Here is a 12,420-nt window from a genome sequence, read left to right as displayed (position 1 = left end):
AACTTGGCTCCATGCAGCTAGAGTGTAAGAAACAGACCAGCCAATAGTAGAGGGAAGTAGAGGCACTAACTAATTGGCCCCCTTCTAACTGAAAATCGCACCCACGGCGCTGATTGGAGGCTACTTCGCGCCTCTGAAGAGCTCCGACAGCCCTGTGGGCGGAGCTATAGACAGGCTGAGAAGAAGCTGTAATGGCGCCCGCTCTTTGTCCCGAGCGCACATGTCAGCCGCATATGCGCTCGGCGGAATAGAGCGGGCGGCCAATACGCCGGCAGAGACTGCCGGAGAAATTGAAAGTAAGCCGGCGTAGAGAGCGCCCGGCCCGTACCAGCGCTGCGGCTGTCAGCCGCATATAAGTCGCTGCGGTCATAGTAACAAGTAACCACACACACACAGTGAAGTACACAATGTAAAACATAGAGTACATGCCCCCTAAGATGCCACTGCTCCCCCAGAATAAAAGTCCAGCCCCTGTATAAGCCAGCCCCATAACCTGAAAAGGTGGACCAAAAACAGGGGGTCTCCAGAGGTTGCAAGACCGCACCTAAGGAGAAAAAGGAGGAAGGTACTTACCTCAGTCAGAAGAACTTACCTAATGGAGTCTTCAGTCAGCTTTAGTTTCCTGCATCACACCTGGCTGCTATGCGCGAGCGAGGCGAGCAGGGAAATAGGGGGACCCAGACCCATGAGGTACCAACCCAGGCGCTGATCGCTGGCGAGGGGGAGGTGAACAGCGCATATACGCAGTGTCTGTGCCCCCTTACTCGCAATGGGGAAACAGGGAACCGGAGTCCCTGAGTCCCCACCTGAAAACAGGAAAGAAAAAGGAATGAAAAACTAACACGTCCCTATACTAGGAAAACAAAAAATCAGAAGACCTGGTCTGGAGAATTCCAGACCATGTCCACCTCCTTCAGACACTAAGCTTAAACTGATTAGCTCAGGGCCTGAAGGCGAGTATATCCTGCTGGGAGGAGCCGACTTTTTTTATTACCATAGTGTCACACCTCCTAGAGACAGCAACATACACCCACGGTCTGTGTCCCCCAATGGAGCCGATAGAGAAAAAACAATTTCAGCATGATTGGCCAAATTCGAATGATCACTTGTTACTGTGGCAAGCTTAGTGTGGACTTGTTTGCATTGCTGTGGCCAATCAAATGTTTAGGTTTAAAGCCAGCTTAAATACCTAGAATATAGGACTGCCATTGATGGCAGCACCTTGGGGATGAACAGATAGGATCAAAGTAATCTTAGATCCCAGCAGCTGTCAGGTGTAATACACAGTTTGAGTCCACAGTATTTGGAGCAGGATCCAAGACCACTCTGCATGGAATTTTCACAAGTTTCTGCCACAATTTAGCCAAGGCCAGGAGTAGATCCAAAAATATTAAAATGGCCTGTTAAGTCTCTATTTTGTATTCTTTTCTTAATTTGTTTTTATAACAGTTCCTGGTGCAGTTATTTAGACAATGTTTAATTCCTTACCGTGGCCTTTGACTACCCCACATACATGAGCGCATAATTGTTTTCATTTGCAATAATCTTAACCTCCATAAACAACTTTAGAAAATGCACCATAAAAGCAGTAGCAAAGAAACAGTATATACCCATCGTTGATCAGCTCAGTGGTAGAAAGATCATTTTTCTCTGTAACTCCACTGTTGGTCACCTCTTCCTCAGTAGCTGGATTTTCTATAATGCTTTCTCCTTTGGTATCTTGTTTCTTTTCATCTAAAATAAAAACAATAAAAAGATCATGAGGATTTTCTTAACACTTGAAAAGACATTAAAGAAAACAAACGAGTGGCATTTGTAAAACACTTAACTGTGCCTTTATCTAAAGATCAAGGTATCTTTACCACTATACGGACATATCAAGAAACAAGACTGTGCAGGGAAAATCAAATCTAAAATATCTCCCACAATAAAGTTAAAGAGGTACTCAAGCCTTAAGACATCTTATCCCCTATCCAAAGGATAGGGGACAAGATGTCTGATTGTGGGGCACCCACCTCTCTCAGCTGCACGAAGCGATGATCGCTCTGTGTCTGAACAATCACAACCACGGGGCCAGATTATTGTGACGTCCCAACTCCGCCTTCTTGTGATGTCACGCCCCACCCCCTCAATGCAAGCCTATGGGAGTGGGCGGAGTCTTGTAGTCACGATACTTCGGCCTGGTGGTCGTGATTCTTCAGACACGGAGCAATCATCGATTTGTGCAGCTGAGATAGGTGGGTGCTGCATGAGATATTGGCGGGACTCCCACAATCAGACATCTTATCCCCTATCCTTTTGGATGTCTTAGGGCCGGAGAACCCCTTTAAACAGGACAAGGAAGCTTTGTGGGGAGACTCTGCATTCACACTTTCAGAAGAGGTGGGTAGCCCATACATAGATTATGGATTTAGTTTTCTGAACAGGTTAGGAAATAAAATATGTAGATGTAAATGGCTGCTATAGACAACACCGATATGTATGAAGCCCATTCTTTTTGGGGTTTTGCCCACAGACATTAGAAAGCACTAGCAATACAGGTAGTCCACATGAACTAACCATATAGCCCACAGAACAGTGAGCACACACAAAAAAAAAAAAAACTGTCGTCAATAGGTTAACAAGCAGTGACATCTAGATGTAGATAAACAACTCATTTACCTTTGTCAGAGGTTACTGGTTTGTTACTGTGATTGATGGTGGTAAGAATTTGCTGGAATTGTTCCTGGGTGAGACACACTAGACTTTCTCTTAGTTCCTCTGCAGAGATTGCCGCCTTCTGTTGTGGTCTCTGCTTCGGCCCATTAGATGTCTTTTTGGGTACTGGTTTTACCCTCCCAGCATCAAGCCTCCTTTGCTGCACATTTTGGTCATGATGTTTGTTTTCAAGTTCCTTAAGTACATTGGCAGGAGGTTTACCAGGGGGCACCACTCCAACTGTAGATCTGCCTTTCAGCACCGGCTGCTCAGTTTTGGAATTGCCGCTCTGTACCACATGCAGAACTTGAGCCGGATTCTTTCCTTTCAGTGTTTTGTGCGTCCTTCCCTTGTTACCCGCCTGTCAAAAAAAGTTAATAAAGTGATCCAGTCAATGCCGTACAGAAACATGAATTAAATTTTTTGGGAGTCAGAGTACATTACCTGTTTAGCACTCTTTTCTTGTACCCCTAGTAAAGAAAAAAGAAAAAACAGCTAATAAAAAGGAGATTTTTTAACACTTACCGTAAAATCTCTTTCTCGAAGGATCCATTGGGGGACACAGACCGTGGGTGTATGCTGCTGTCTCTAGGAGGTGTGTGACACTATGGCAACAATAACAGTTGGCTCCTCCCAGCAGAATATACCCACCTTCAGGCTCTGAGCTAATCAGTTTAAGTTCCAGAGCAATAGGAGACTAAGAGGTCAAGAAAAACCCAAAACTGTCCAAGAACCAGAAGAAAAAAACAGAACTGAACACACCCTCGGACAGAGAACCAAGGAAAATCCCAAAAGGGTGGGAGCTGTGTCCCCCAATGGATCCTTCGAGAAAGAGATTTTACGGTAAGTGTTAGAGAAAAGGAGATTTTTTATCACTTACCGTAAAATCTCTCTCTCTCGGCTCCATTGGGGGACACAGACCGTGGGACGTACCAAAGCCGTCCCTTGGGTGGGCAGATAAGCAGTCAGACAGACGGCCGTTCCACTGCCGCCTGCAACACTTTACGGCCCAGACTAGCATCAGCCGATGCGAAGGTATGAACTCTGTAGAACCTCGAGAAAGTGTGCAAAGACGACCAGGTAGCCGCCCTGCAAATCTGCGAGGCCGAGGCTCTATTCTGGAGAACCCAGGATGCCCCAACAGAACGGGTAGAATGAGCCACAACCCTGAAAGGAGGAATCTTCCCCTTACAGCGATAGGCCTCCGAAATGGCAGACCGAATCCACCGAGAAATGGTGGCCTTGGAAGCAGGTTGTCCCTTGCGTCGACCTGCCGTGAGGACGAAAAAGGAATGACACTGACAAAGCGAAGAAGTGATGGAGAGATAAGACCGAACAGCCCGAACTACATCCAGCTTGTGTAGTAAGCGCTCCTTATGATGAGAAGGAGCAGGACAAAAAGACGGGAGGACAAAGTCCTCATTGAGATGAAAGGCCGAAACCACCTTAGGCAAAAAGGAGGGATCTGGCCGGAAAACAACCTTGTCTTGGTGGATCACCAGAAACGGAGAACGGCAGTAGAGAGCTGCCAATTCAGACACCCTCTGGATTGAGGTGATAGCAACAAGAAATGCCACTTTCCAAGAAAGGAGGCGGAGAGACACCTCTCTAAGGGGCTCAAAGGGTTCACCCTGGAGGGCACTCAGAGCCAAATTCAAGTCCCAAGGGGGAGAGGGTGACCGATAAGGAGGAACAGCATGCGTCACTCCTTGAAGGAAAGTCCGGACATGAGAATTAGAAGCCAGGGGCCGCTGGAAAAGAACAGTAAGGGCCGAAACCTGACCTTTAAGGGAACTGAGAGACAACCCTAGTTCCAACCCCGACTGCAAAAAGGAGAGAAGACTGGGAACCGAGAAGGTTACAGGGGAGAAGTCTTGAGCTTCACACCAACGAAAATAAGACCGCCAAGTACGGTGGTAAATTCTTGCAGAGGAGGGCTTACGAACCTTGGTGTGTATGACTTGGGAAGAGAACCCGCGGGCCCTCAAAACCGCGGTCTCAACCGCCATGCCGTCAAATGCAGCGGCTGTAAATTGGGGTGGCAAAGAGGACCCTGAGAGAGCAGGTCCGGACGGAGCGGAAGGCGCAGTGGAGTGTCGTCCAGGAGCCTGACTACGTCGGCGTACCACGACCTTCGGGGCCAATCTGGAGCTACCAGAATGGCGGGGACGTCCTCTACCTTGAGCTTCCTCAGCACCATGGGAAGGAGCGGAAGAGGAGGGAACGGTTAGGGTAGGGCAAACCCCGCCCAATGAATCACTAGGGCGTCCACGGCCAGAGCCTGAGGGTCCCGGGACTTGGACACAAAAGGAAGGATCTTCCGATTGTGCCGGGACGCGAAGAGGTCCACGTCCGGAATGCCCCAGAGGTCGCAGAGTTGTGCGAAGACCTCTGGATGTAGAGACCACTCGCCAGGGTCGGGTGAGGACCGAATGAGGTAGTCCGCTTCCCAGTTGAGCACTCCCGGAATGTGAATCGCCGAAATGGCCAGAACCTTGCTCTCCGTCCAGGTGAGAATATTTGTCACCTCGGCCATGGCTGCCCAGCTGCGAGTGCCGCCTTGTCGATTTATGTACGCCACGGCCGTGGCGTTGTCCGACTGAACGCAGACAGGACGGGACGGGACTCCCAATGAAGAAGACAAAGAAGAATCGCCCGTAATTCTAATATGTTTATCGGAGGAAGGGTCTCCTGGGGAGACAAGAGTACCTGAACCATCCAATCCCTGAACACGCCACCCCAGCCCGACAGGCTGGCATCCATTGTAACAATCTGCCAGTGAAGGGGAAGAAACGACCGCCCTTGGAGAAGAAGGGGGGAGCGGAGCCACCAGAGCAGAGACTGACTGACCCTGCGAGGGAGAACAATCTGACGATCGAGGGACAGAGGAGACCTGTTCCATCGAGAAAGAATCGCCAGTTGAAGGGGGCGGTAATGAAACTGGGCAAAGGGTAAGGTCTCCATAGTTGCCACCATCCGACCCCGGACTTCCACACAAGTGCGGATGGAGACTGATACCCGGGACTGAAGGGAGCAGACCCCCGACCGGTGCGCCAGACGTTTGTCCAGCGGACGACAAATCCGGGCAGAGGCTGTGTCAAATTGAAGTCCCAGGAAGGTTAGAGACTGGGTAGGGCGGAGGACTGACTTGCCCCGGTTGACCATCCACCCGAAGCGAGTCAGAGTGTGGGGAGTGACGTCCAGATTCTCCAGAGTCTGGGCTCTGGTTGGAGCCTTGATGAGAAGGTCGTCCAGATAGGGCATCACCGAGAGTCCCCTCGAGCGTAACAGGCCCATCACTGGCGCAAGGATCTTTGTAAAGACCCGAGGAGCCGTGGCTAGACCGAAGGGGAGAGCTACAAATTGAAAGTGCCCCTCCGCAACCGCAAAGCAGAGGTATCGATGATGGCCTGGGAATATTGGCACATGGAGGTAGGCATCCTTGATGTCTACTGATGAAAGGAACTCCCCTTGTTCTAGGGACGCCACCACCAAACAGAGAGGTTCCATTCGGAAGTGGCGGAAGAGAAGGTGATTGTTGAGACGCTTGAGGTCCAAAAGTGGACGCACAGAACAGTCCTTCTTGTGAACCACAAAAAGATTTGAATAGAAACCCCCAAACCGTTCACCTGGAGGAACGGGAACAATAACCCCCTGAAGAAGCAGAGACTGGAGAGCTGCTCGAAATTGCTTCGCCAGGAGGAGGAGACCGGGGGGCCCGGGAGCAAAAAAAGCGATCCCTCGGAAGGGAGGCAAATTCGATCCGGTAACCGTTGGACACTACATCCCTGACCCAAGAGTCCTGAATGTGAGAGGTCCAAATGTCTCGAAAAAACAAGAGATGACCTCCCACCCGAGAAGAAATCGCGGGTGGGGGCCTCACTTCATGCAGAAGTGGGCTTGCGGTTGCCTGATTTGGGCGCAAAGTGGCCGGAACGGTTGGAGTCAGACTTCCAAGACGGGCGTGCCCGGAACGAGGGAGCCTTCCTGTCCCGCGAGGGCGCCTGCCCGGACCCTTTGCTGGAGCCAAAGGTCCGAAAGGACCGAAAGGAAAAGGGCTTCCTTTGGGAAGTAGGGCGAGCCTTATTTTGAGGTAACAAGGAACTCTTACCTCCCGTTGCCTCAGAGATAATTTCATCAAGGCGTTTGCCAAAAAGACGGCCGCCCGTAAAGGGAAGCTCAGTGAGAGACCTTTAGGAAGCGGCATCCGCATTCCAAGCTTTAAGCCCCATAGAGCGGTGGAGAGCCGCTAGGTGACCCACAGCAAAAGCAGAACAACGGGCTGCCTGCAGGAAGCTGTGCACAGGAAGTCCCCAGCTTTAGAGCATTGGAGAGCCAGAGCAGATAGATCCTCCGGGGGGGATCCCGCTAAGATATCCTGATGGAGCTTTTGGCACCACTCCGCCAGGCCCTTGGACACCCAAGTCGAGGCGAAGATGGGAAGAAGAGAAGAGCCAGCTGCTTCAGTGGCAAACTTCGCTAAGGATTCTACCTTCTTGTCCGTGGGATCCTTGAAGGCAGCGGCATCTGCCAGAGGCAGTGTAGTCGCCTTAGAGATCCGGGAAATTGGTGGATCCACTGAGGGAGGGGAAACCACCTTAGTGACCAGGTCCTTGTCAAATGGATAACGTTCTTGAATCGTCTTGATTCCCGTAAACCTCTTGTCTGGATGTTTCCATGCGGTTTCCAGAATGTCGTCAAAGTCAGCGTGAGAGCTGAACCTTTGAAGTGCCTGCTTAGCACGATGAAAGGATACTCCTAGATTGACATCCGAAGATCCTGGGTCCTCTAAGTGAAAGGTGTCTCTTAGGGCTGTCACCAAAGAGTTCACCGTTGCAATTGAGTCCGGGTGGTCCTCTGAGTCAGATGCCGGCTCGGAAGCCTCGTCCACCAGGGGAATGAGAATGAGTAGAGGCAGTCCTGGAGGGGGCGACCCTGACCGAGTACGCGGCCCTGGCGTGGCAGAGAGGCGACTCCGAGAACGTCCTCTAGAGGAACGACGTTTGTGCCCAGATGACCGGGGGGGGGGGGGGACCCACGAGGGGAACGCTCACGTCTATCTGAAGACTCAAGGGAAGAGTCAGACGAGGCACCCCTAGGACGCTTGTGAGAGCGTGAAGTATGTGGAGAAGAGGAACGGGCCCTTCCCGAGGTCCTGCGCAGGGAAGACCCCTTCAAGGCGGACACCACTTTCCGGGAGGCTTCAGCCACCGAACGGGAGACTTTGGTCAAGTCAGCCATATACTGGAACAGGGAAGAAACCCAGGCTGGAGGAGCTGCTGAACCCACCGGGACCGAAGGGACATCAGGGGGTCTGGGGAGCAGTGAAGCAGGCAGGGCAAGTGGGCTCAGCAGAGCCAGACATCTTGGTATTACAGTACTTACAGAGATAGTAAGTCACGGACGTTCCAGGTTTCTGTTTAAAAGGAGATAGGAACTTTCTTACCCTAGTCTGTGTCCCCTGTCAGCTGCAGTGAGGAGAACGCACTCTGAGCACCTAGAAAGAGAGTGAACAGGCCAGCCAATAGGATGAGAGGGGCGTGCCTGAAGCAAGGCACTCACTAACTGACCCCTTCTAACTGCAAATCGCGCCCACGGCGCTGATTGAAGGCTGCTTCGCGCCTCTGAGAGCTCCTAGCCCTGTGGGCGGAGCTATAGACGGCCTTAAAGAACTGTCATGGCGCCCGCTCCTTGTGCCGAGCGCACCTGACAGCCTTTTATGCACCCGGGGGAAGAGAGCGGGCGGACAAAGCGCCGGCAGAGACTGCCGGTGAAAGAGAAAGTAAGCCGGCGCTGAGAGCGTCCGGCCCAATACAGCGCCGCGGCTGACAGTCGCATATAAAGGCGCTGACATGGTAGCACAAGCACACACGCACACACATAAGTGAAGTGCACCAAGCACACACACACACACACAAGTGTAGTGCCCCACAAAAAATGCCCCCTCAGGTGCCACTGCTCTCCCAGAATAAAGTACAGCCCTTGCATACGCTAGCCCATAAAGTGTAGGTCAAAACAGGGGGTCTCCAGAGGTTGCGAGTCCGTACCTATGGAGAAAAAAGGGGGGAAAGTACTTACCTCAGTCAGAAGAACTTACCTAAAGGAGTCTTCAGTGAAGTCTTCAGTCAGCTTTAGTTACCTGCATCACGCCTGGCTGCTATGCGCGAACAAGGCGAGCAGGTAAATGGGGGGACCCGGACCCATAAAGGTACCACCCAAGCGTTGACCGTTGGCGAGGGGGGGGGTTAACAGCGCATATACGCAATGTCTGTGCCCCCTCACTAGCAATGGGGAAACGGGGAACCCCAGTCCCTGAGTCCCCACCTGAAAACAGAAAAGAAAAGGAATAAAAAACTAACACGTCCCTAACTAGGAAAACAAAAAAACAGAAGACCAAGTCTGGAGCAAACCAGACCATGTCCATCTCCTTCAGACACTAAGCTTAAACTGATTAGCTCAGAGCCTGAAGGCGGGTATATTCTGCTGGGAGGAGCCAACTGTTTTTGTTGCCATAGTGTCACATCTCCTAGAGACAGCAAGATACAACCACTGTCTGTGTCCCCCCAATATCAGACTTAGGTTCAGACTGCGTTAAAGAAGTGCACCCTAGCTATAGGTCAACATCCCATCAAGAAAGGAATGCGGACATATACTGTGGTAGACTGCAGCAGGTCCCATTCACGTTAATGACTCAATCATAGTCAGCTAGTGACAACATTCAGGCCACTTCTTGCTATTATATGCTTATTTTCTGGAACTATTGTGTCCCGGTAATTGAGCGTATACGGCCTAAACTTGGCTACTAGCCAACTTTGTCAGGTCATTGAAGTGAGTGGGACCCACTGCAGTGCACCACACTGCTTTAACAGTGTAAACCCAGCCTAACCAGTAGAAACATTTAAAAGTCTTGTGATAAACATCTTACCATAAGGTGCCAAAATGAGTTTGGGTTTGCCATTTAAAATTTGAGTTTCCAGCATCAGTCCATCTCTGCATAAGAAAACAAATTGATACAGAATGATAAATTACTTATTACAGGTTCATATTATAGGACTTTTAATGTTATCGCCACACCATATAAAGCTTTTATGTCTCCCGGAAAAAAAAAAAAAAAAACACAACCAGCACTGTTATGTGAAGAGGATCAGTCAGCTCTTCTGACAATTGGTCAAACTTGGCTGGTGTTCCCCATTAAAAAAAAAAAAAAAAAAAATGTATATATCTAAAGGTGCTTTTCTGGGTTTCTTCCCAGAGTAACAGGGGAGTCGTAAGAAATTTCTGCCGTGTGAATGGGACAGCGGTAATAACTTTTACCATAATGTTCTCTTTATGTAGCAGAATTTCAAAGATAAATTTTCCCACCAAAATGATGCCATGTAAACACACTCCTTGGGAGTTAACACCTTCCCTCCCGAGGATGTATGGGTACGTCCTGCAAAGGGTGGAGAAGCTAGGAAGCTGGATTATGACGTCATCCCACTCCATACTGTGTGGCCCCCGGCTGGAGTCAACAGCCAGGGGCCGCAGCTAATAGCCTCAAGCAATCGATGCTGCAAGGCTATTAACCCTTTAGATCCCGTGACCAAACCAATGACGGGACCTAAAGCTGGCAACTCAATGTTGCCAACTGCTTTCTATGGGTGATAACTTCCCCCTAGTAAAAGTTTGAATCACTCCCTACTCCCATGTAAAAACAAACATGTGTATTGCCGCATGCATAACTGTCTGAATTATGAAAATATACATTTTAATTAAACCACATGGCATAAATATAACAGAAAAAAAAAATTCATAAAAAGTGATCAGAGTCCAATAAAAACAAAAATAGTACAGTTAAAAACTATTGATCACGGTGCAAAAAATTATCAGTCATACATCCCTGTATACAGAAAATAAAAAGTTAAGGGTCAGAATAGGACAATTTTAAGCCTACTAATTTTCTTAACAAAAAGGTTTTTTTTTTCCCCCACTACAAATAAAACAAAACCTATATAAATTAGGTATAATTTTAATCATATGGACCTACAGAATAAAATGCAACCCCCTAAGGGTCTATTCATACGTACAGTATTCTCTGCAGATTTGCTGCACAGGTTTTTAAATTGTGTTCGGTCATTCAGTTTACATTGAACCTGCAGCAGGAAATCATGCGCACCAAGGGACTAAAGCAGAACACAATCTGCTGGTCCCTCAAGAAAATCCACTTGCCCTGGTAGATAAAATAATTTCAAACAAAATAGTCTGTAAATAAGGTCTTTATTAGTTTCTGCACTTTCGTTTTTTCCTCCTCGTCCTATAATAGCCATAACTCTTATTTTTCCCCCATCTACAGACCCATATGAGGCTTGTTTTTTTTTTTGCAGGGTCAAGTATACTATGTAATGACACCTTTCATTTTCCATAACTTATGCTTTGAAACAAAAAAAATATATATATTTGTGAGGTGAAATTGAAAAAGATGCATTTTATTATTTTTTTTTTTCCGCCATTCACCTTCGTGGTCAAACTTACATATTATTTTGATACTTACAGTCGGCCTGTTTACACCAATACCAAATTTGTTTCGTTTGCATCATGTTTTAATAATTATAATTTTTTTAAAAACTTTATAAAAAAAAAATAAATAATTCTGACCGCCTATAACATTTTTATTTTTCCGTATACTGTGCTGTATAAGGGCTAATTTTTTGGGCCGTAATCTGCTGTTTGTATCCAGGGATGAGGAACTCCTATCGCCCGACACCCGGGACGTGCCATTCCGGGCAGGTGAATTTTTCCGGCCCTTAGCCCGGCTTTGGGCAAGCAGGGCCGGACCTGACCAGCATTGCGGCGGTCAGCGGTCTGTATGGAGAGGGCTACCGACTTGTGCACGCTCCATACTCTGCAGCCCCCGGCTGTGGAAACTTGCGTTCTTCGAATGCAGAGCAGGAGGGGAGATGAGAAGCTGTGTACGTGTGTTGCTTCCCGTGCAGACCTGTGTCCTCTGCCTTCGCTCCCCCAGCTTTAGCGAGCTGAGGGGAGGAGCGGTCGCATGTCTGCACGGGGAGACTGCATGCGGCGATCAGCAGTCTGTATGGAACGGGCTCCGGACTTGTGCCCGCTCCATACTCTGCGACCCCCGGCTGTTCTCAGTAGCTGGGGGCTGCCGCTAATAGCCAGCATGCGGCGATCGCCGTGGCTGGCTATTAACCCTTTAGATCGCCACTGTCAAAGCTGACAGCGCCGTCTAAAGGGACATGTGAATGCTCCCTGGTGGGCTAGTGGGGTGGATCGCAGGGGGGCGATCCACTATAGAGGTAGTGGGCTTACCTCTGCTTCCTGGTGTCCGTGGCTCTGTCATAGATAGAGCCTTGCTGGACTAGGCTCTATCAATGGATCGCAGAGCACACAGAACTCTATTGATCTGTATGAGGAATCTAATGATTCCTCCTAAAAGTCTAATAAAAAGTGTAAAAAAAAAAAAAGTTTTAATCAAAGTTTGAAAGACACACCTTAACCCCTTCCATGTTAAAAGTTCAAATCACCCCCTTTTCCTATATAAAAACATGTAAACATAATAAAAATAAACATATTTAGTATCGCTGCATGCGTAATTGTACGAACTATTAAAATATAACATTATGTATCCCATACGGTAAATGTAAAAAAAAAATACCAAACCACAGAATTGCAATTTTTATAATATCCCAGAAAAAATAATAATTTAAAAGCGATTGAAGAGTC

The 12,420-nt window shown here is 48.6% G+C and overlaps 1 protein-coding gene across 4 annotated transcripts in view; it reads right to left on the bottom strand.

The window, feature by feature from the left end:
• CCDC66 (coiled-coil domain containing 66) overlaps nucleotides 1–12,420 on the bottom strand; it is a 72,132-nt gene that overhangs the window by 46,135 nt on the left and 13,577 nt on the right. For 2 of the 4 annotated variants that reach the window (XM_056524392.1, XM_056524391.1), the window contains exons 2-5: nucleotides 9,623–9,687; nucleotides 3,142–3,167; nucleotides 2,662–3,058; nucleotides 1,611–1,734 (exon numbers count right to left, since the gene is read on the bottom strand). In XM_056524392.1, coding sequence (XP_056380367.1) covers nucleotides 1,611–1,734; nucleotides 2,662–3,058; nucleotides 3,142–3,167; nucleotides 9,623–9,677 — 602 coding nt within the window. In that variant the 5' untranslated portion in view covers nucleotides 9,678–9,687. The remainder of the gene's footprint in view (nucleotides 1–1,610; nucleotides 1,735–2,661; nucleotides 3,059–3,141; nucleotides 3,168–9,622; nucleotides 9,688–12,420) is intronic. The other 2 variants (XM_056524394.1, XM_056524393.1) reach the window with 1 other exon arrangement.

Source organism: Hyla sarda, chromosome 6 (genome assembly GCF_029499605.1).
Source record: "Hyla sarda isolate aHylSar1 chromosome 6, aHylSar1.hap1, whole genome shotgun sequence".
In the NCBI taxonomy this organism is placed as follows: Eukaryota; Metazoa; Chordata; class Amphibia; order Anura; family Hylidae; genus Hyla; species Hyla sarda.
This window is presented reverse-complemented; position numbering and strand designations above follow the sequence as displayed.